The following is a 22,769-nucleotide window of genomic DNA, read 5'->3' on the forward strand; positions in this document are numbered from 1 at the left end:
ACCGGTTACATGTGGTTCTGAGTGCCAAATGGCACCCTATTCCCTGTATAGTGCACTATATAGGGAATAGGGTGCCATTTGAGATGCACAAACCTTGTAAAGGAATTTCACATTCATTCTATATGTGTGCTCTACTGTATATTTTGTCCATTAGTCTTCAGGTCACCATCTGAACAAATGCACTTTTAGGTCCTGTGTGGCTGTTGGTAGAGCATGGTGCTTGCAACGCCAGGGTTGTGGGTTCGATTCCCACCGGGGACCAGTCTAAAAAAGTCTGAAAATGTATGCACTCACTACTGTAAGTCTCTCTGGATAAGACTGTCTTGCTAATTGACTAAAATGTAACTGTTATTGATGGACTCTGTCATAATGAGGAATGGTATTGGCAGCCACTTACAGGATGTTACAGTACCTACTAGTCCTCTTCCACTCTGCTATGCAGTTGTGTGACTTGACTTAATCCTGTTGGCCCCCATGTGAGCATAGGGTGTTCTCCACCTCACTCTTTTCTGTGTGATGGCTATTGCAGTAGTATATAGATAGAAAATTATGTGACTTCAATAAAAGTCTCAACTCATTGGCAGTCACCTGTTGTGAGGACCCCTGTCTGTGCTTTTCAGATATTATTGAACACCTCTGGGCGATGCAGTGAAATAACAGGTACCCAGTAATTATGATGCTTGGAGGATATCCAAATTCTCATTCCACTGTGGACACAGAAATGTTCTCTCTCTCTCTCTCTACATCCCATTTTTCAGCTTGCTGCGCAGCATCAAAATGATGGTGAAATCTACTGAGGCTTGTATTGGAATTTTGGATGAATAAAACACATAGAGATTGTTTGGTAATCATCTCACATACACGCTCAGGCACACATACGTACACACACACGTGTACACAAACACACACACACACACACTGGCACGCTCACTCCGGCTGCGTCCACAGAGCTGCTAATGAACTTGAGCCTCACTACTGAGCCTGTGCAATTAATTTGCACTCGTCCTTTGTGGCTCTATCTCATTCCTTCGCTTCCTTTCTCTGTCTCCCCCCTCACCTAACTCTGTAGTCTGTGCCATCTGGACCTGCGACAGGGCACGTATGGGGCCACACACACTAAGAACGGCGCGGCACAGCATTCCTCACAGCTTCAGAGTGCTGTAGAGCGAGACGGCCAGTGACTTTGAAAGTTTCCCCTGTTCTAAGCAGGCTGTAGACAGGAGGCAGAAAGGGAGAAGGAACACGTGATCACAACATTGACCTTATGTTTTAATCAGTCTCCCTCTCTCTCTCTTTCCCTCTCTCTGTGTGTCCACAGCGGCTTGCGGTAACAGTCAAGAATGGACCTTCAGTCGAACCGTCCAAGAGCTCCGTCTGGTGAGAGTGATTGCTGTTGTCATACCGCTGGAATCGGAAATAGATGTAGTCTTGTTTCTGCTTCAACAGAGACGACAGTGACAGTGTCTAATAATGGAATACTATGATGATAATTGTAGTAAATAGAAGTAGTTGTTGTAGAGTATGATAAACATGTCACTATTGGAAAGAGTGGGGTGATATATCCTTCTGACTATGTGTCCAGGGGGTGTTGGGAGGTCTCCGCAGTGGGAAGTCAGCCCTGGTCCACAGACACATGAGCGGGAGCTACCAGCCCCTGGAGAACCCAGAAGGTGAGTTTGACAGTTTTAATTTTGGCATTCTTTTTTAGATTTAGTCTTGTCTTAATCATTTTGACTAAAATATAATTAAGTCTTAGTCAAATTTTGGTCATTTGAATAATGATTTAGTCTGGTTATTGTCAAAATGATAAAACAGTGGGCCATTTTAGTCAACTATAAATGCCTTTTTATTTTAGTCACATCACATTTCCATTGCCTCATTAACCTAGTAAACATAAATCACTGACTACCATGTGCACAAACATACTTAGCCTTGTCCTACCAACATATTGTTCTGTATAACATCCTATCCCATAATTCTCTTCCCAACAGGCAAATTGGCAAACACCCCTTGACATACTGTAGCTATATTGTAATCAAAGTTCTGTCAAAAGTAGAGGTGTGATAGTTTGCAGCAACCTAACTAGCATTATTAATATGTTATTACCTGAGCATATATATTGAGATGATGCACTTTTAGATGTCTCTTGAGGTTGGTAGTATTTTTCCGCATTAGCTTGTGGGTGCAAACTCTGTCTTCCACCTAGCTATCTTAAGGTGAATGCACTTACTGTAAGTCGCTCTGGATAAGAGCATCTGCTAAATTACTCAAATGTAAATTAAGACGTTGCGTTCGGTCTTGTTTGAATTAACACGATAAGTAAAGTGTCTCCAAACATTGCCCCTTTTTTCTACCGGGAGCATGTACAACCGGGAGAGACGCCAAGGCGTGTGCCTTATTTGCATCAATGATTTGTTGCCACCAGATTGGAAAACGGTTGCTGGGCAGAGAGGTAACTTGTGAATGACCTGGACATGGTATTTATTTTCCACCAATAAAAGCATTGCGACTTTGCAATGAGAAAGCCTTACAATTATGTCATGTATGCTTTTGATTGGACCCTACTAATAACACTGAAAGCTCTCAATCTCTCCAAAAACTCTTGTCCAGTCCATTTACTAGTCAGATTTTAGTCAGAGATATTTGTCTCGTTTTCGTCAACCAAAATGACAAATATTTTTTTCTGAGTATTTAGTCAGTTATAGTCTCGTCAACTGCCACTGAAAAATAGGTATTTGACTAATATTGTCACGGCTGGTCGAAGGAGCGGACCAAAATGCAGCGTGTTCGTAGTTCCACATATTTATTAAACGTGAAACTGAATGCAATACACTTAAATATACAAAAACAACAAAACCGTGACGCAGAGAGGAAAACACACTACTCAAAAGATAATAACCCACAAACAACAATGAGAAAAAACCCCTACTTAAATATGATCTCTAATCAGAGGCAATGAGGATCAGCTGCCTCCAATTAGAGATCAACCCCATACAATCCCAACATAGAAATAGAAAAACTAGAACTAAAACATAGAAATAGATAACATAACAACCCAAAACACCCCCTGTCACGCCCTGACCTACTCTACTATAGAAATGACATCTTACTAGGGTCAGGACGTGACAAATATTTACGTCATTATTTTTGTTGACAAAATTAACACTGGTTTGACATCATACCTTGTACTTAAGCCTTAAAGCATTCCTGTAAAAAATTACTACTGTATCACATAGGGCTTCTCTTTCTTTCTTTCTTTCTTTCTTTCTTTCTTTCTTTCTTTCTTTCTTTCTTTCTTTCTTTCTTTCTTTCTTTATCAGGGGGCAGGTATAAGAAGGAGGTACTTGTTGATGGCAACAGTCACATTTTGCTGATCAGGGAGGAGACAGGACCCCCGGATGCACAGGTAGGTGGAGGCTTTACTGACTGCAGACTGATGAGTAGTGTCCCCCTTAAAACACATGGAGTTGACAGGGGTTCACTCTGACACGTTGGACTGTTTAACTCTTCTCACCTGTTATTTTTATGTTCTCCTCTGACAACTCTCTCTTTCACTTGTTCTCTCCCCATTTGTCCCCTATTACCTCCCCTACGCTACCCTCTCCCCTCCTCTCCAGATGGCTAGCTGGGTGGACGGGGTCATCCTGGTCTTCAGTCTGGAGAACGAGGCCAGTTTCCAGGAAGTGTACAGGAACTACAGCGAGCTTGGCATCCACCGCAACATCGCTGAGATCCCCTTCATAGTGGTAGGAACCCAGGGTAAGACCCCACCCATACCCACACCCATACCCACTCTCTATGACAGGGGTGAGCAAACATTTTCAGCTCGAGACCCAAATGAGAAATTGACTGTCCTTCCGTGACCCAAATCATCTTAAAGATGCATTCTCATAACTTGATGCCCACCTCTCACATGTCCAGGGCCCACTTTGGGTCCCGACCCATAGTTTAAGAAACCCTGCTCTATATTATACTAAAGATAGCATCTGTATGGGTTTCTAAAGGTTTATTAAGGTTTGTAATAGGATGTAGTTGATTTAGTTCCTCCTTCCTCCAGATAAAATCACCAGCACCAACCCTCGGGTGATAGAGGACGCCAGGGCTAGACAGCTGTGTTCAGACGTCAGGCGATGTACCTACTACGAGACCTGCGCTACCTACGGTCTCAACGTCAACCGCGTCTTCACCGAGGGTGAGGACACACACAAACACACACACTGCTCCTTTTTTCTGTTGTTTCAGTACAATGTAGCTGGAATTTCAATCAATAAACCAATTTGAATTAATTTCACATTCATCTATATCAGCGTCTAGATTAGACAGATGACTGTCTAAGTAGGGTAATGTTTGTATTTGTCCTCTCTACTTACCACAGCTGCCCAGAAGATCATGGCAGTGAAGAAGCAGGCAGCTCTACTGGCCTCCTGTAAATCCCTGCCCAACTCCCCCAGTCACTCTGGAGGCTCTACCCCAGTGTCAGGAGTCTTCCCTGGTCAGGTACAGCAACAGCTCTGGCCTCCAGTCCTTCATACTGGAGATAAGACACTGGTCCAAATCAATAGGATGGTAATGTTGGACAGGAGTGTTCAGTGTTCATTTAGATTTATGGATTTTGTTTCCAGATTTTTCCACATATTCAGCTGTCTTTCTTTGCTCTCTGTAATCTCTCTCTTTTGTCCTTTTTGTTGTCTGTCACTCTTTCTTTTTCTTTGTTTTTGTTTCTCTCTCTCAGGCCAGTAACGGTGGTCAGAGCAGTGACTACTCATCCTCTCTGCCCTCCACCCCAGTGATCAGTCATAAGGAGATCGGTGGGGCAGCAGGGGGGGAGAGGCTGGGCAGCGCCACCCCAGGGTCTGTCCGCAGCGCCCCCCGGCGACGCACCGGCTCCCGCTTCACGGTAACATACCAACCAACCACAAACACACACTTTTACTGACTTAGATTCCTCATTGACTTATCCATAACCCTCTCTCAGGTCCCCTGTGCTTTCTTTGAAATGTCATCTTTTTAGCTCTCTTCATGGATCATAGGGGCGGCAGGTAGCCTAGTGGTTAGAGCGTTGGACTAGTAACCGAAAGGTTGCAAGATTGAATCCCCGAACAGACAAGGTAAAAATCTGTCGTTCTGCCCTGAACAAGGCAGTTAACCCACTGTTCCTAGGCCATCATTGAAAATAAGAATTTGTTCTTAACTGACTTGCCTAGTTAAATAAAGATAAAATACTCCCTATTTTAGCTCTCTTCATGGATTATAGTCCCTATTTTAGCTCTCTTCATGGATTATAGTCCCTATTTTAACTCTCTTCATGGATTATAGTCCCTATTTTAACTCTCTTCATGGATTATAGTCCCTATTTTAGCGCTCTTCATGGATTATAGTCCCTATTTTAACTCTCTTCATGGATTATAGTCCCTATTTTAACGCTCTTCATGGATTATAGTCCCTATTTTAACTCTCTTCATGGATTATAGTCCCTATTTTAACTCTCTTCATGGATTATAGTCCCTATTTTAACTCTCTTCATGGATTATAGTCCCTATTTTAACTCTCTTCATGGATTATAGTCCCTATTTTAGCTCTCTTCATGGATTATAGTCCCTATTTTGTGCTTTTTCCTTCACTCTCTGTCTGTATAATAGTTATCTCTCTCTTTCTTTCTTTCTCTCTCTCTCTAAATCAAATCAAATTTTATTTGTCACATACACATGGGTCCCCAGATGTTAATGCGAGTGTAGCGAAATGCTTGTGCTTCTAGTTTCCGACCATGCAGTAATATCTAACAAGTAATCTAACAATTTCACGACAACTACTTTATACACACAAGTGTAAAGGAATGAATAAGAATATGTACATAGAAATATATGGATGAGTGCTGGTCGAACGGCATAGGCAAGATGCAGTAGATGGTATAGAGTACAGTATATACATATGAGTAATGTAGGGTATGTAAACATTATATAAAGTGGCATTGTTTAAAGTGGGTAGTGATACATTTATTACATCCAATTTTTACTTATTAAAGTGGCTAGAGATGAGTCAGTGTGTTGGCAGCAGCCACTCAATGTTAGTGATGGCTGTTTAACAGTCTGATGGCCTTGAGATAGAAGCTGTTTTTCAGTCTCTCGGTCCCCGCTTTGATGCACCTGTACTGACCTCGCCTTCTGGATGATAGCGGGGTGAACAGGCAGTGGCTCGGGTGGTTGTTGTCCTTGATGATCTTTTTGGCATTCCTGTGACATCGGGTGGTGTAGGTGTCCTGGAGGGCAGGTAGTTTTCCCCCGGTTATGCGTTGTGCAGACCTCACTACCCTCTGGAGAGCCTTACGGTTGTGGGCGGAGCAGTTGCCGTACCAGGCGGTGATACAGCCCGACAGGATGCTCTCGAATGTGCATCTGTAAAAGTTTGGTGAAGAAGGCTGCTGCGCCTTCTTCACCATGCTGTCTGTGTGGGTGGACCATTTCAGGTTGTCCGTGATGTGTACGCCGAGGAACTTAAAACTTTCCACCTTCTCCACTACTGTCCCGTCGATGTGGATAGGGGGCTGCTCCCTAGGCTGTTTTCTGAAGTCCACGATCATCTCCTTTGTTTTGTTGACATTGAGTGTGAGGTTATTTTCCTGACACCACACTCCGAGGGCCCTCATCTCCTCCCTGTAGGCCGTCTCGTTGTTGTTGGTAATCAAGCCTACCACTGTAGTGTCATCTGCAAACTTGATGATTGAGTTGGAGGAGTGCATGGCCATGCAGTCATGGGTGAACAGGGAGTACAGGAGAGGACTGAGAACGCACCCTTGTGGGGCCCCAGTGTTGAGGATCAGCGGGCTGGAGATGTTATTTCCTACCCTCACCACCTGGGGGCGGCTCATCAGGAAGTCCAGGACCCAGTTGCACAGGGCAGGGTCGAGATACAGGATCTCGAGCTTACTGACGAGTGTGGAGGGTACTATGGTGTTAAATGCTGAGCTGTTGTCAATGAACAGCATTCTCTCTCCCTCTCTCTCTGTTTTCTCTTTACCTGTTTATTCTTGTTGTTTGTCTTGTGCCATGTCTGCAGGGCCGTAGGGGCAGTGACTCGGAGAGGAGGAGTACAGATGGTAAGATAGGAGACTTGGGTAGTGGACGCTCCATCCCCATCAAACAGGTAGGTGACAGACAGACAGTATATCCTGTAGGAGCTGTATGCTATATAGGAGCTCATCACAGACAATGAACTAACATCATGGAGCTAGGAGAGGGATTTAACTTACCTTTGAGAATTTTGTTGAGGTAGATTTTGTGGAAGCCTGCTAGGCTCTTTTGGCATAAGGAGCATAATAAAGAACAGATAAAGAATGTGTGTCTTATCCTCGTCTCCTCTCCTCTGTCCGTCATCCCTGTCTCCCTCCACCAGAGCATCCTGCTGAAGCGCAGTGGGAACTCCCTCAACAAGGAATGGAAGAAGAAATACGTCACGCTGTCCAACAACGGCATGCTCTCCTATCACTCCAGCGTCAACGTGAGTCAATGCACTGACACTCAGTGCTACACTATATTCCAGCTGTTTGTATGGACACACATAAAGAGCTGATCAGGGACATGCATTTATATCAATGATGTCGCTCTTGCTGCGGGTTATTCCCTGATCCACCTCTACGCAGACAACACCATTCTGTATACATCTGGCCCTTCTTTGGACACTGTGTTAACAAACCTCCAAACGAGCTTCAATGCAATACAACACTCCTTCCGTGGCCTCCATCTGCTCTTAAACGCTAGCAAAACCAAATGCATGCTTTTCAACCGTTCGCTGCCCGCACCCGCCCGCCCGACTAGCATCACTACTCTGGACGGTTCTGACCTAGAATACGTGGACAACTACAAATACCTAGGTGTCTGGCTAGACTGTAAAATCTCCTTCCAGACTCATATCAAACATCTCCAATCCAAAATCAAATCTAGAATCGGCTTTCTATTTCGCAACAAAGCATCCTTCACTCACACCGCCAAACTTACCCTAGTAAAACTGACTATCCTACCGATCCTCGACTTCGGCGATGTCATCTACAAAATAGCTTCCAATACTCTACTCAGCTAATTGGATGCAGTCTATTACAGTGCCATCCGTTTTGTTACCAAAGCGCCTTATACCACCCACCACTGCGACCTGTATGCTCTAGTCGGCTGGCCCTCGCTACATATTCGTCGCCAGACCCACTGGCTCCAGGTCATCTACAAGTCTATGCTAGGTAAAGCTCCGCCTTATCTCAGCTCACTGGTCACGATAACAACACCCACCCGTAGCACGCGCTCCAGCAGGTATATCTCACTGGTCATCCCCAAAGCCAACACCTCCTTTGGCCGCCTTTCCTTCCAGTTCTCTGCTGCCAGTGACTGGAACGAATTGCAAAAATCGCTGAAGCTGGAGACTTACATTTCCCTCACTAACTTTAAGCATCAGCTATCTGAGCAGCTAACCGATCACTGCAGCTGTACATAGTCCATCTGTAAATAGCCCACCCAATCTACCTACCTCATCCCCATATTGTTTTTATTTACTTTGCTGCTCTTTTGCACACCAGTATCACTACTTACACACCATCATCTGCTCATCATCATCTGCTCATCTATCACTCCAGTGTTAATCTGCTAAATTGTAATTACTTTGCTACTATGGCCTATTTTTTGCCATACCTCCTCATGCCATTTGCACACACTGTATATAGACTTTCTTTTTGTTCTATTGTGTTGACTGTTCGCTTGTTTATTCTATGTAACTCTGTGTTGTTGTTTCTGTCGCACCGCTTTGCTTTATCTTGGCCAGGTCGCATTTGTAAATGAGAACGTGTTCTCAACTAGCTTACCTGGTTAAATAAAGGTGAAATAAAAAAATTAAAAAATAGAGCTTCCACATGACCAGTCAGGAAAATCCTCTGACTCTATTACAAAGACTTTGGAAAATGGTTGGATATTGAATCCCATTGAATCCCTGAGTTGGCTACATTGTTATAGTTTGTATAACCTGCTGAACACCATTTTGAATCTCAGAATGGGCTGGACCATGCTGCAGTAACATTATATATGTTTGAAATATCTGCTGTATTGGTTGGCCTTTCCCCCTGACCTGGCAGGACTACATGCAGAACGTCCATGGGAAAGAGATGGACCTGCTGAGGGTGACTGTGAAGGTGCCAGGGAAACGCCCACCCCGTGCTGGTGCCGTCCCTTCCTGTGGCCCTCCGCCCGGCCTCAACGACCTGGTCAAAGACGTCCAGGGGCCTGAGGGGGCCAGCGCTGGTGAGAGGGGCTCCAATAGGGGTGTGCTGACATGGCCATACTCGTATTTGTAATCGTATCCATAAATTGACAGTTGATAGTCGGATCTGTTGATAATCGTGATCAGAAACAGCGTAAGTGTTTTAATATGCTTAAGCAGATGTTGGCAAAATACTCACTGCAAAAACACTGCCGATTAGAAGCAGCGCTCGGAAGGTGTGTGTGTGTCTTTGTGTGTTTTCAACTTGCAGTGGGCTGCCAAGTTTGCTGTCACTCAGGCAGAATGAGCATCGGCATTTCATCTTTTTCGCTACCCTTGCCCCATTTGTTAGATATTATGCACGTTAATAGCTTGATAGTAAACGTCCTGGCCATGTGATGTATTGTAGTAGGACGCAACAGCAATCTACAGTGCATTCAGAAAGTATTCAGACACCTTGACTTTTTCCACATTTTGTTATGTTACAGCCTTATTCTAAAATGGATTAAATTGTTATTTTTTTCTCATCAATCTACACAAATTACCCCATAATGACAAAGACAAAACAGGTTTTTAGAAATGTTTGCAAATTTATTACAAATAAAAAACTGAAATATACAAATAAAAAACTGAAATATACATAAGTATTCAGACCCTTTACTCAGTACTTTGTTGAAGCACCTTTGGCAGTGACTACAGCCTCGAGTGTTCTTGGAGATGATGCTACAAGCTTGACACACTTGTATTTAGGGAGTTTCTCCCATTCTTCTCTGCAGATCCTCTCAAGCTCTGTCGGGTTGGATGGGGAGCGTCGCTGCACAGCTATTTTAAGGTCTCCAGAGATGTTAGATTTGGTTCAAGTCCGGGCTTTGGCTCATCCACTCAAGGACATTCAGAGACTTGTCCCGAAGCCACTCCTGCATTGTCTTGGCTGTGTGCTTAGAGCCATTGTCCTGTTGGAAGGTGAACCTTCGCCCCAGTCTGAGGTCCTGAGCACTCAAGAGCAGGTTTTCATCAAGGATCTCTCTGTACTTTGCTCTGTTCATCTTTCCCTCGATCCTGACTAGTCTCCCAGTCCCTGCTGCTGAAAAACATCCCCACAGCATGATGCTGCCACCACCATGCTTCACCGTAGGGATGGTGCCAGGTTTCCTCCAGATGTGACGCTTGGCATTCAGGCCAAAGAGTTCAATCTTGGTTTCATCAGACCAGAGAATATTGTTTCTCATGATCTGAGTCTTTAGGTGCCTTTTGGCAAACAAGTGGGCTGTCATGTGCCTTTTACTGAGGAGGGGCTTCCTTCTGGCCACTCTACCATAAAGGCCTGATTGGTGGAGTGCTGCAGAGATGGTTGTCCTTCTGGAAGGTTCTCCCATCTCCACAGAGGAACTCTGGAGCCCTGTCAGAGTGACCATTGTCACCTCCCTGACCAAGGCCCTTCTCCCCCGATTGCTCAGTTTGGCTGGGTGGCCAGCTCTAGGAAACTTTTCCTATTTAAGAATGATGGAGGCCACTGTATTCTTGGGAACCTTCATGCTGTAGAAATTATTTGGTACCCTTCCCCAGGTCTGTGCCTCGACACAATCCTGTCTCGGAGCTCTACGGACATTTCCATCAACCTCATGGCTTGGTTTTTGCTCTGACATGCACTGTCAACTGTAGGACCTTATATAGACATTTGTGTGCCTTTCCAAATCATGTCCAATCAATTGAATTTACCACAGGTGGACTCCAATGAAGTTGTAGAAACATCTCATAGATGATCAATGGAAACAGGATGCACCTGAGCTATATTTAGAATCTCATAGCAAAGGATCAGAATACTTACAGTGGCAAGATAAAGTATGTGAACCCTTTGAAAATACCTGGATTTCTGCATAAATTGGTCCTAAAATGTTATCTGATCTTCATCTAGTTCAAAACAATTAGACAAACACAGTCTGCTTAAACTAATAACACACAAACAATTATACATGTTCATGTCTTTATTGAACACACCGTGTAAACATTCACAGTGCAGGGTGGGAAAAGTATGTGAACCCTTGGATTTAATAACTGGTTTGGCAGCAATAACCTCAACCAAATGTTTTCTGTAGTTGCGGATCACACAGCAGTCAGGAGGAATATTGGACCATTCCTCTTTACAAAACGGTTTCAGTTCAGCAATATTCTTAGGATGTCTGGTGTGAACTGCTCTCTTGAGGTCATGCCACAGCATCTCAATCTGGTTGAGGTCAGGACTCTGACTGGGCCATTCCAGATGGCCTATTTTTTTCTGTTGAAGCCATTCTGTTGTTGATTTACTTCTGTGTTTTGGGTCATTGTCCTGTTGCATCACCCAACTTCTGTTGAGCTTCAATTGACGGACAGATAGCCTAACATTCTCCTGCAAAATGTCTTGATAAACTTGGGAATTCATTTTTCCGTCGATGATTGCAAGCTGTCCAGGCCCTGAGGCAGCAAAGCAGCCCCAAACCATGATGCTCCCTTCACCATACTTTACAGTTGGGATGAGGTTTTGATGTTGGTGTGCTGTGCCTTTTTTTCTCCACACATAGTGTTGTGTATTCCTTCCAAACAACTCAACTGTAGTTTCATCTGTCCACAGAATATTTTGCCAGTAGCGCTGTGGAACATCCAGGTGCACTTTCGCAAACCTCAGACGTGCAGAAATGTTTTTTTTTAGGCAGCAGTGGCTTCTACCGTGGTGTCCTCCCATGAACACCATTCTTGTTTAGTGTTTTACGTGTCTTGGACTTGTCAACAGAGATGTTAGCATGTTCCAGAGATTTCTGTAAGTCTTTAGCTGACAATCTAGGATTCTTCTTAACCTCATTGAGCATTCTGCGCTGTGCTCTTGCAGTCATCTTTGCAGGACGGCCACTCCTAGGTAGAGTAGCAACAGTGCTGAACTTTCTCCATTTATAGACAATGTCTTACCGTGAACTGATGAACATCAAGGCTTTTAGAGATACTTTTGTAACCCTTTCCAGCTTTATGCAAGTCAACAATTCTTAATCTTAGGTCTTCTGTGATCTCTTTTGTTTGAGGCATGGTTCACATCAGGCAACGCTTCTTGTGAATAGCAAACTCACATTTTGTGAGTGTTTTTTATAGGGCAAGGCAGCTCTAACCAACATCTCCAATCTCGTCTCATTGATTGGACTCCAGGTTAGCTGACTCCTGACTCCAATTATCTTTTGGAGAAGTCATTAGCCTAGGGGTTCACATACTTTTTCCAACCTACTCTGTGAATGTTTAAATGATGTATTCAATATAGACAAGAAAAATACCATAATTTATGTGTTATTAGTTTAAGCACACTATGTTTGTCTATTGTTGACTTAGATAAAGATCAGATAAAAATTTGACCAATTTATGCAGAAATCCATGTAATTCCGAAGGGTTCACATACCTTATTCACATTCAGTGGTAAGAAAAAGTATGTCATTTTTTTTTTTTTATACATTTTCAAAAATTTCTACAAACCTGTTTTCACTTTGTCATTATGGAGTATTGTGTGTAGATTGATGAGAAAAAACATATATTTAATTAATGTTAGAATAAGATTGTAACGTAACAAAATGTGGAAAAAGTCAAGAGGTCTGAATACTTAGCAAATGCACTGTAAATGATCAGACCAAAAACTGATCAGGTGAAATTATGAAGGGAGTGGACAGAGAAATAGAGCAGGATCAACGTACAACCCACCCTTCTCTTTACAGCCAGCCAGTTGAGTTATTCAGACCACGTAGAACTTTGCACATGACTGACTAGCATGAGAAAGATGTGTGCTGGTACTGAAATGTTTTTTTTTTCTTCCAATCACCGATAATTACAAAAAATACTTGGATCATAATCGTATGCAGAAAGTTTTTGTCTGACTACTCGTCACACCCTTAGGCTCGAAAAGGACAGCCAATCTCTCTCTTTATCACCTCTCCCCTTCTATTTCTCCTTGTCTCTGAACCTAATCTACAGCCTCCTCTCTCTAGCCGTCTTGGTGTCTCACTGTTTTTCATTCTCCCTGTAACTTACTCTTCTTCACACCTTTCTTTCATCCATATCTCTCACTTATGTCATAGAACAGAAATAAGCGCTTTACATTTTTTGTATGTGATCTACATTACAATATCTACACATTATTTGGTTTGATCACTGAATTGTCATGAGTGTCTTTATGTAATATCTCTTTGAAATGTGATGCTCTCTCCCCCATAGTCCCTGGTAGTGGTAGTAACCTCCTGCCAGTAGAGGAGGGGGCGGGAGGAGTGTTGTCTCCTGGGGGGAACAGAGGGGTGCAGCGCTGCCCCTCTACTCTCTCTAACAAGCCCCAAAGCATGGGTACGTTCACCACCCTGGTCCTCTGTGGATTTGATACTTTGAAAAATATTTTTGTCACTTTTGAATTTACTTACTAGTGTAATCTTATTTGAGTCATTGTAGATATTCGTTTTTTTGTACTTTTATACCATATGGCACAAACTTATTTCCTGTGCTTGTATGACTGTGGCAGACTCTGCCATCGAGGGGGTGTCCAGACCCTCCTCCTATAAAGATACAGGCTCAGCCTCCCCAATGGTTGACAGGAAGAAGCATCGCAGGAAGAAGAGCATGAACCAGAAAGGAGACGTAGCCATTGGCCAAGCAGATGGTAAGCTTCCAACACAGTGTATTCATGGTTTAGTGAGGTGAAACATTCAGAACATTGCAGATATAAATGTATGTGAGATCAGATGATTCCCTACTCATGACAGATAATCTTATATTTTCTGCACATTACATTTCTATCTGAACATTGAATCCTGCCACCATATAGACTTTGGGGGTGAATCAGAAAAAGCTTAGTCTCTACTCAGTCTATGCCCTTCTGCTGGATTTTCTACTTATTCTCTCCAAAATATCTGCCTTTATCACTTTGATCTATTTTGTCTTCCTCTCATTTCCTCCTGTGTTCCTTTATTCTCTCTCTCTCCCTGCTTCCCTGGGATGTCTGATCTGCTAATCTCTTACCCTGTAGCAAAGCGCAAAATGTGGAAACTAAAAAGCTTTGGTAGCTTAAGAAACATAAACAAGACAGGTAATGAGGAACTCTGTCTGTCAGCCCTGTTTGTCTGTCTGTTCCTGTCTGTCTGCCTGTCAGCCATGCTTTTAATCCTGTCTGCCTGTCTTGTCTGACTGTCTGCTTTTCTGTTTATCAATTTGTCTGTCAGTGTCTGCTTTTATTGAGCAGCCTCTTGAGTCTGTCTCTAAGACAAAGCACTTACTGTATCTCCATTCGGTAAAAGACTTCTCTCCATATACTCCATACATCTTCATTTGTCCACCATGACAGCAATGCAATAATGCATGCCGATGTCTACTTAGCAGGTACGTGCCGTTTGGAGATCCACCACCAATCATCATTGTGATGGAGGACGTAACCCTCTGAACCCACAGTGTGGTACTTTGTTATGAGTTTATCCTCACCGTGTGACCTGATTGGAACCAATGTTGTATTCCTGGTCAGGTCACATGGTCAGGGAAAATGTCATGATTTGACTGTCTCTAATACAAGTGTACTGTATGTGTTCTGTCATCAGACGAGGATAACTTTGACTTTCTGATCGTGTCGAGCACGGGCCAGACGTGGCACTTCGAGGCCCAGAGTGTGGAGGAGAGGGACTCCTGGGTGACGGCCATCGAGAGACAGATCCTGGCCAGCCTGCAGCTGTGTGAGAGTAGCAAGAACAAGGCAAAGATGCAGACGAACACACACACACACACACACACACATACGCACACACACACATACGCGCACACACACATATACACACACACACACACACATATATGCACACACACACATACGCACACACACACACACACACATACGCTCACACACACACACACATATGCACACACACACACACACTACAAGAAAATATCAGTGTCTGGCAAAGTGTTTGTGTTGGAAACCAGCTGTCACTGAGGAGAAACTAATTGTGTGTGTGTTCCACAGGCTCGTAAGAACAGCCAGAGTGAAGCTGTGGCACTGCAGGCTATCCGTAACGCCAAGGGCAACAGCCTCTGTGTGGACTGTGAAGCACCTAGTAAGTCATTTATTAGGGATGGTTGTATCTCTCTGTGCTGCTGTTAATATCTCTCTATTCTCTTTCTCTTTCCTTTCGTGCTCTACTGCTTTTTCTGCTTTCTTGGTTCCTCATCCATCTTCCAGATGTAATTGAGCTTGGTTTTCAGTGTGGGTGGAGCCCCCTCCGTTCTCCATATCCTTCCACTCTTTCTCCTATATACATCCTACTCATGCAGTTTCAACCCAGAATAAAACTGTACTGTAATACCGGTACTCTAATCCCATCTCTATGTTTGCTCTCTGTTAATCCTACTCATCCAGTTTCAACCCGGACTAAAACTGTACTGTAATACCGGTACTCTAATCCCATCTCTATGTTTGCTCTCTGTTAATCCTACTCATCCAGTTTCAACCCGGACTAAAACTGTACTGTAATACCGGTACTCTAATCCCATCTCTATGTTTGCTCTCTGTTAATCCTACTCATGCAGTTTCAACCCAGACTAAAATTGTACTGTAATACCGTTACTCTAATCCCATCTCTATGTTTGCTCTCTGTTAATCCTACTCATGCAGTTTCAACCCGGACTAAAAACTGTACACGTTTTAGTCTATTATATAGACTTATCCCAGACCTAACTGTGTCTTCTCTCTCAGACCCAACATGGGCCAGTCTGAACCTGGGGGCTCTGATCTGCATTGAATGTTCAGGAATCCACAGGAACCTGGGCACCCACCTGTCCCGTGTCCGCTCTCTGGACCTGGACGACCTGCCCAGAGAACTCACCCTGGTGCTGGGTGCCATCGGCAACCACCTGGCCAACAGCATCTGGGAGGGACGTACACTGGGCCGCCGAAAACCCACACCCGACGCCACCCGGTGAGGACTGGGGGACAGAGTATAGGACACTTAATGTGTGAATAAGTGGCAAGCTTGCTGGACTGCAGTTGCAGTATTAGTTGTAGTTGAGCTAGTAGTAGAAATAGGAGATGTGAAGGTGTCTGACTACATACACCTGCCTGTATTCACACACTCCGTTCCCTTTGTAACCGTGTCTCTGTAACTGTGTCTTTGTGTCTCTGTAACCATGTGTGTCTGTGTCTGGTCCCAGAGAGGAGCGGGAGTCATGGATCCGGGCCAAGTACGAGCAGAGGTTGTTTGTGGCTCCGCTGGCCCTGCCCTCCCCCAGTCAGGGGTTAGAGGTCAACACGCTGTCAGCCAGTCTGCTGGCGGCCGTGATGGAGAGGGACCTCCCCCGCCTGCTCCTTCTCCTGGCCCATAGCACCAAGGATGACATCAATGCCCCCCTTCCCCCAGGGGGTCACCTCTCTCCACCCCCCCCTGCTGCCTCCCCCAGCCCTCCCCTGGAGGGCTCCCCTCGGCCGCCTTGCTCCGCACTGCACGCCGCCTGCCAGCTCGCCGACGTGGTCATGACCCAGCTGCTGGTCTGGGTGAGAGAGCGTCCCTCCTATCATCTCTTCATCCTGCTTTTCCATTTTTTTGTCTTTCGTTCATTCTCGGTTTGAGACATCATGCCACTAGTCAAAGAATGGCAGAAATAACAGTTGAAGTCGGGAAGTTTACATACACTTAGGTTGGAGTCATTAAAACTCGTTTTTCAACCACTGCACAAATTTCTTGTTAACAAACTATAGTTTTGGCAAGTCGGTTACGACATCTACTTTGTGCATGACACAAGTAATTTTTCCAACAATTGTTTACAGACAGATTATTTCACTTATAATTCACTGTATCATAATTCCAGTGGGTCAGAAGTTTACATACACTAAGTTGACTGTGCCTTTAAACAGCTTGGATAATTCCAGAAAATGATGTCATGACTTTAGAAGCTTCTGACAAGCTAATTGACATCATTGAGTCAATTGAAGGTGTACCTGTGGATGTATTTCAAGGCCTACCTTCAAACTCAGTGCCTCTTTGCTTGATATCATGGGAAAATCAAAATAAATCAGCCATCTTTTTTTAGACCTCCACAAGTCTGGTTCATCCTTGGGAGCAATTTCCAAACGCCTGAAGGTACCACGTTCATCTGTACAAACAATAGTACGCAAGTATAAACACCATGGGACCATGTAGCTGTGATTCCGCTCAGGAAGGAGACGCATTCTGTCTCCTAGAGATGAACGTACTTTGGTGCGAAAAGTGCAAATCAATCCCAGAACAACAGCAAAGGACCTTGTGAAGATGCTGGAGGAAACAGGTACAAAAGTATCTATATCCACAGTAAAACGAGTCCTATATCGCCATAACCTGAAAGGCCGCTCAGCAAGGAAGAAGCCACTGCTCCAAAACTGCTATAAAAAAGCCAGACTACGGTTTGCAACAGCACATTGGGACAAAGATCGTACTTTTTGGAGAAATGTCCGTTGGTCTGATGAAACAAAAATAGAACTGTTTGGCCACAATGACCATCATTATGTTCGGAGGAAAAAGGGGGTGGCTTGCAAGCCGAAGAACACCATCCCAACCGTGAAGCACGGGGGTGGCAGCATCATGTTGTGGGGGTGCTTTGCTGCAGGAGGGCTGGTGCACTTCCCAAAATAGATGGCATCATAAGGGAGGAACATTATGTGGATATATTGAAGCAACATCTCAAGACATCAGTCAGGAAGTTAAAGCTTTGTGGCAAATGGGTCTTCCAAATGGACAATGACCCCAAGCATACTTCCAAAGTTGTGTCAAAATGGCTTAAGGACAGCAAAGTGAAGGTATTGGAGTGGCCATCACAAAGCCCTGACCTCAATCCTATAGAAAAGTTGTGGGCAGAACTGAAAAGGCGTGTGCAAGCAAGGAGGCCTGATTCAAACCTGACTCAGTTACACCAGCTCTGTCAGGATGAATGGGCCAAAATTCACCCAACTTATTGTGGGAAGCTTGTGGAAGGCTACCCAAAACGTTTGACCCAAGTTAAACAATTTAAAGGCAATGCTACCAAATACTAATTGAGTGTATGTAAACTTCTGATCCACTGGGAATGTGAGGAAGGAAATAAAAGCTGAAATAAATCATTCTCTCTACTATTATTCAGACATTTCACATTCTTAAAATAAAGAGGTGATCCTAACTGACCTAAGACAGGGAATTTTTACTAGGATTAAATGTCAGGAATTGTGAAAAACTGAGTTTAAATGTATTTGGCTAAGGTGTATGTAAACTTCTGACTTCAACTGTACATACTGTAGTGGGAAACGCACAGAAGTGACACTTGACCAAAAACAGCTATACGTGTGTTTTTTTATTTACTACGAATTTCAACTGAATCTTATTGCCCTCTCTCATTCCCCCTCCTCCCTCTCTCTCGCTCCCTGGTCGCAGTATGGCAGTGATGTGAGGTGTCGGGACGCCCAGGGGCAGACGGCCGTCACGTTGGCACGTTATGCTGGCAGTCAGGAGTGTGCTGACATCCTCCTGCAGTATGGCTGCCCCAACGAGCCCGCCCCTTCGGTTACCACGACACCAAGCCTCTCGGTCGCCACGACACCCAGCCTTTCCCGCAAGAGCAGCGCCGGCAGCCTCAGCCGCAGCAGCTCCAGAAGAGCAGTGTCTTAATGTGAGGGGGGTAGAAAACGTGTAAGAGAGAGGGGGGTATGTGTGTGGGTGGATGTGCGCGTCAGTGTGTGTTAGAATGCCGGTATGTGTGTGTGTGTGAGGTTGTGTGGGTGGTGCATGTGTGTTTGTAACCATATGTATGCCAGGGTGGCTCTAGTTGAAGGGGGAGGCTGTGTCTTCAGTGTCCTCTAAAAAGGAACCCATGAAGTCACACCAGGATGTAGTCACAGACCAAAAGGACTGAATGGACAAGCAGCTAATACTGTCACCATTGTAAAGCCAGAAGGCAGAGCTCACTCTTACCTGGCTCTGTGTGTGTGTGTGTGTGTGTGTGTGTGTGTGTGTGTGTGTGTGTGTGTGTGTGTGTGTGTGTGTGTGTGTGTGTGTGTGTGTGCGTGCATATGTGTGTGTGTGTGAGAGAGAGGGACTGCTCTACTCAGTGGCTCCCCACTATGGCGCTGATGATCGACTCTTCCAGGCTCCCCTCACCACCGCTCTGTGGGAACTTTGACCTGTGTGTTACTGCTACACCACCACCCCGTGCCCTGCACCTTAATAACACACAGACAGAAAGACAAAGGGATAATGTAATGACAAGCGCTGGGGCCAAGATGGTGGCCCATCCTGGATGTTGACTTGGGTTCATGCCCAATCACATCTCTCAAACCACAGGGCTGGGAGAGGAAAATGAACCAGAGGTACAGAACTGCAATAATTGAATTACCAGTGTGAGACAGTGGATTTGTAGCTTTTTCTCACCGTACTGTACCTCTAGGTGCTTGGAATCCCATGATAACAGACTACAATATGAAAACGGGAAGATGCTTTCCGTTATCAACGGCAGAAAATGTCATTTTAAAATTCAATATGAACATTTCTCCTGTGCTTTGATGGTTAGGTTGACGTGAGGTAGAGCAGGTTAACTCAAAATGCAGCTAAATCAATGAAGATGCTACATTATGATAAAATGAGTATGAGGGGGCTCATTGAATCCTCTGAACGGCATTGTACTTACTCACGCAGAAACTAAACAGTGGAGCCAAGACTAACACCAATTGCCAGTACTGGAACGAACATAACCACTGTTAAACCTCATCACTGTACCACAGTCAAACAAAATGGTCAGTTACTGATGCTCAGCTGAGGTCAATTCAAAAGAAATACTGTCCGACAGATAAAGGATTTGTATTTTAAGAATTTAGGTCAAAATAATAATTGTATAGAAAGACATATATGAAATTGATATTATTACTTTACTTGTCATAGTTATCAATATTGAGAACTACTTCATGTTCAAGAATGTAATTGTATGTTCTGAAGTTTGTATGGTAGGTTCTTGTTTGTAATACACATGGGTTACTCTTAGCTGTTGAGAGATTCAAAACTGTGACAGATTTGTTGATTTATTTTATTTGGCAGTCCGCTATCTACAGTCATGTGAAAAAGTAAGTACACTCCCTGGAAGTGGTCTTTTTTTATTTGACGTATTTGGACACATGGATATCTGAGCTAAATTCCAATCACATTCATTGATGAAGGTGATCCAATTTAACAAATCACACAAAAAAAAATGTGCTTTGAAAATGTTATGCAATTAAAATAAACAAAAATGCAATTTCTTTATGCAGAAAAGGTTAGTACACCCCTACCTTTACCATCACATAAAATGGCTAAAATTAGAATCAGGTGCACCAAAATAGGTGAAAATCATTAGAGAGTAACTTGGGAGGGTCCAGCTTTCCATAAAGATTAGAAACTGGTTTGGTCTTAACCGTATGGGTGTTTGGTAAAACATCATGTCAAGATCAAAATACCTACCCGAGGCCCTCAGAAGAAAGATTATTGATGCCCATGAGTCTGGGAGGGGTTACAAATCCATTTCCAAGCAATTTGAAGTACATCAGTCCACTGTCTGACGGCTCATCTACAAATGACCACTGGCAATCTACCTAGGCCAGATCGTCCCACCAAAATCAGCCCAAGAGCTGACCGAAAGATGCTCATAGAAGTCTCTAAGAACCCCAGGGTAACATCAAGGGATCTATAGGCCTCTCTTGCCACAATCAATGTCAAAGTGCATGAGTTAACTGTCAGAAAGACACTGCACAAACTTGGCCTACATGGGAGGTCAGGAAGGAAGAAGCCTCTGCTCTCAACAAATAATATGAAGACACGCCTGATATTTTCCAGACCACATCTGGGTGAAGACTAAAACTACTGGAACAATGTGCTCTGGACAGATGAGTCAAAGGTGGAGTTGTTTGGCCGCAATGCCAGACGCCATGTTTGGTGAAAACGGAACACTGCCTTTGAACAGAAGAACCTCATACCAACCGTAAAGCATGGAGGCAGAGGCATTATGGTTTGGGGCTGCTTTGCTTCCTCAGGGCCTGGCCAACTTGCCATCATTCAACCACGAATTCCATATTGTACCAGATGATTCTTGAGGTGAATGTGAGGCCAAAGGCCAAAAAGCTGAAGCTGAACCGAAAATGCATCTTGCAACAGGACAATGATCCAAAACACACAAGCAAAGCTACAACAGAATGGCTCAAAAATAAGAAATGGAGGGTTATGGAATTCCCCCACAGCATCCTGTCGAAATGCTGTGGGGGAACTTGAAGCTGGCCGTGCTTGCAAGAAAGCCCTCGAACATGACAGTTGAAGTAGTACTGTAAAGAAGAGTTGTCCAAAAATTCCTCCCTGTCGATGTAAGAGACGGACAGACAGTTACAAGAAATGGCTACATTAAGATATTTCATCTAAAGGAGGCAACACCAGCTATTGAAGCTAGGGGTGTACTTATTTTTTTCTGCACAATGGAGTTGCATTTCTGTAAATTTTTTGATGAATAAATGATTGCAAAGTATAATCTTTCAGTGTCATTTGTTAAATTCGATTACCTTTATCTGTCAATAGTGGTGAAGTGAAGATTACATGTCCATCTGTCCAAATATGTACAAAAAAAGACAACTTTCCAGGGAGTGTACTTACTTTTTCACATGACTGTATCTCCATGACATCACTTTGAGTTCCAAGATGGAGACTTGTAATGTGTGTGCATAATGTGTGTTTCAGAAATGAGAAACATTGATTTACTGTGTAGTCATATCGAAGAATAGAGAAAGAGAGACCCACTAGTGCAGTTGCTCTATGTCCTATTTTAGCTGAACAGTGTTACTGCCAGACGCCGTTTTAGTGTGAAACAAATGAAATGCCTTCAGTTTGATTGAATGTATTGCAATTATTGGTAATGTTTTGGTGAACTGCCACACCTCCAAAAGAAAAAGGGTTTCAAAACCAAATGTCGCAGACGTCATTCTCGATTACCATCCCAATTGTACAAAATTATCATTAGTAATATAAATCATTGGCCTTGTGCTGAGAATGTTTTGCTAGTGGCCACATTAGAGACTATTATAATAACACCACAAGGACCATGTTGCTTGAATATCGGAACTTACAAAAATACTGTAGTATGATCATACCGCTAGCCTTTTTTTAACCGAAAATGAAAATCACCAATGACTTTGTGTCTGTAAATAATGTAAGCTTCTCTTTTTTTGCAGTGTTTTTCTACTCATGTACATGATTCATGGCTCATTCAAGTTAGCTGTCACTACAATTACTGTCCAACCTGTGGTGTTCTATTTATAGATTTGGGGGTATTTCATATTTTAATGTGAAACTTTTATCTGCTTAAAAAAAGAAGGAAATAGAAAACAACACCATACAACAAAGCAACAGAATAAAATGTTCATAATATGTTTCTGGGTATTTTGTCATTAGAATGAATTGACTTGAAGGGTTAAACAAAACTCAGGCATGGATCTGTCTCTGTACATGTATAGTGTTTTGCTATGCAAGGGTGTGTGTGTGTGTGTGTGTGTGTGT

General features: G+C 43.6%; 1 protein-coding gene across 2 annotated transcripts in view; it reads left to right on the top strand.

Moving 5' to 3' along the window:
* Window positions 1–22,642, top strand: part of LOC115150475 (arf-GAP with GTPase, ANK repeat and PH domain-containing protein 1) — a 28,855-nt gene extending 6,213 nt beyond the window's left edge. The window contains exons 2-19 of one of the 2 annotated variants that reach the window (XM_029693793.1): window positions 1,319–1,377; window positions 1,583–1,670; window positions 3,321–3,406; window positions 3,618–3,759; window positions 4,058–4,192; window positions 4,376–4,497; window positions 4,733–4,897; window positions 7,054–7,140; window positions 7,390–7,494; window positions 9,107–9,272; window positions 13,453–13,575; window positions 13,748–13,885; window positions 14,252–14,311; window positions 14,814–14,965; window positions 15,233–15,323; window positions 15,962–16,184; window positions 16,417–16,756; window positions 18,642–22,642. In XM_029693793.1, the coding sequence (XP_029549653.1) occupies window positions 1,319–1,377; window positions 1,583–1,670; window positions 3,321–3,406; window positions 3,618–3,759; window positions 4,058–4,192; window positions 4,376–4,497; window positions 4,733–4,897; window positions 7,054–7,140; window positions 7,390–7,494; window positions 9,107–9,272; window positions 13,453–13,575; window positions 13,748–13,885; window positions 14,252–14,311; window positions 14,814–14,965; window positions 15,233–15,323; window positions 15,962–16,184; window positions 16,417–16,756; window positions 18,642–18,875 (2,516 nt within the window). In that variant the 3' untranslated portion in view covers window positions 18,876–22,642. The remainder of the gene's footprint in view (window positions 1–1,318; window positions 1,378–1,582; window positions 1,671–3,320; window positions 3,407–3,617; window positions 3,760–4,057; window positions 4,193–4,375; window positions 4,498–4,732; window positions 4,898–7,053; window positions 7,141–7,389; window positions 7,495–9,106; window positions 9,273–13,452; window positions 13,576–13,747; window positions 13,886–14,251; window positions 14,312–14,813; window positions 14,966–15,232; window positions 15,324–15,961; window positions 16,185–16,416; window positions 16,757–18,641) is intronic. The other variant, XM_029693794.1, reaches the window with a different exon arrangement.
* The last annotated feature ends 127 nt before the right edge of the window (window positions 22,643–22,769 follow it).

The sequence above is a fragment of the Salmo trutta genome, chromosome 16, assembly GCF_901001165.1.
Source record: "Salmo trutta chromosome 16, fSalTru1.1, whole genome shotgun sequence".
NCBI lineage: Eukaryota > Metazoa > Chordata > Actinopteri > Salmoniformes > Salmonidae > Salmo > Salmo trutta.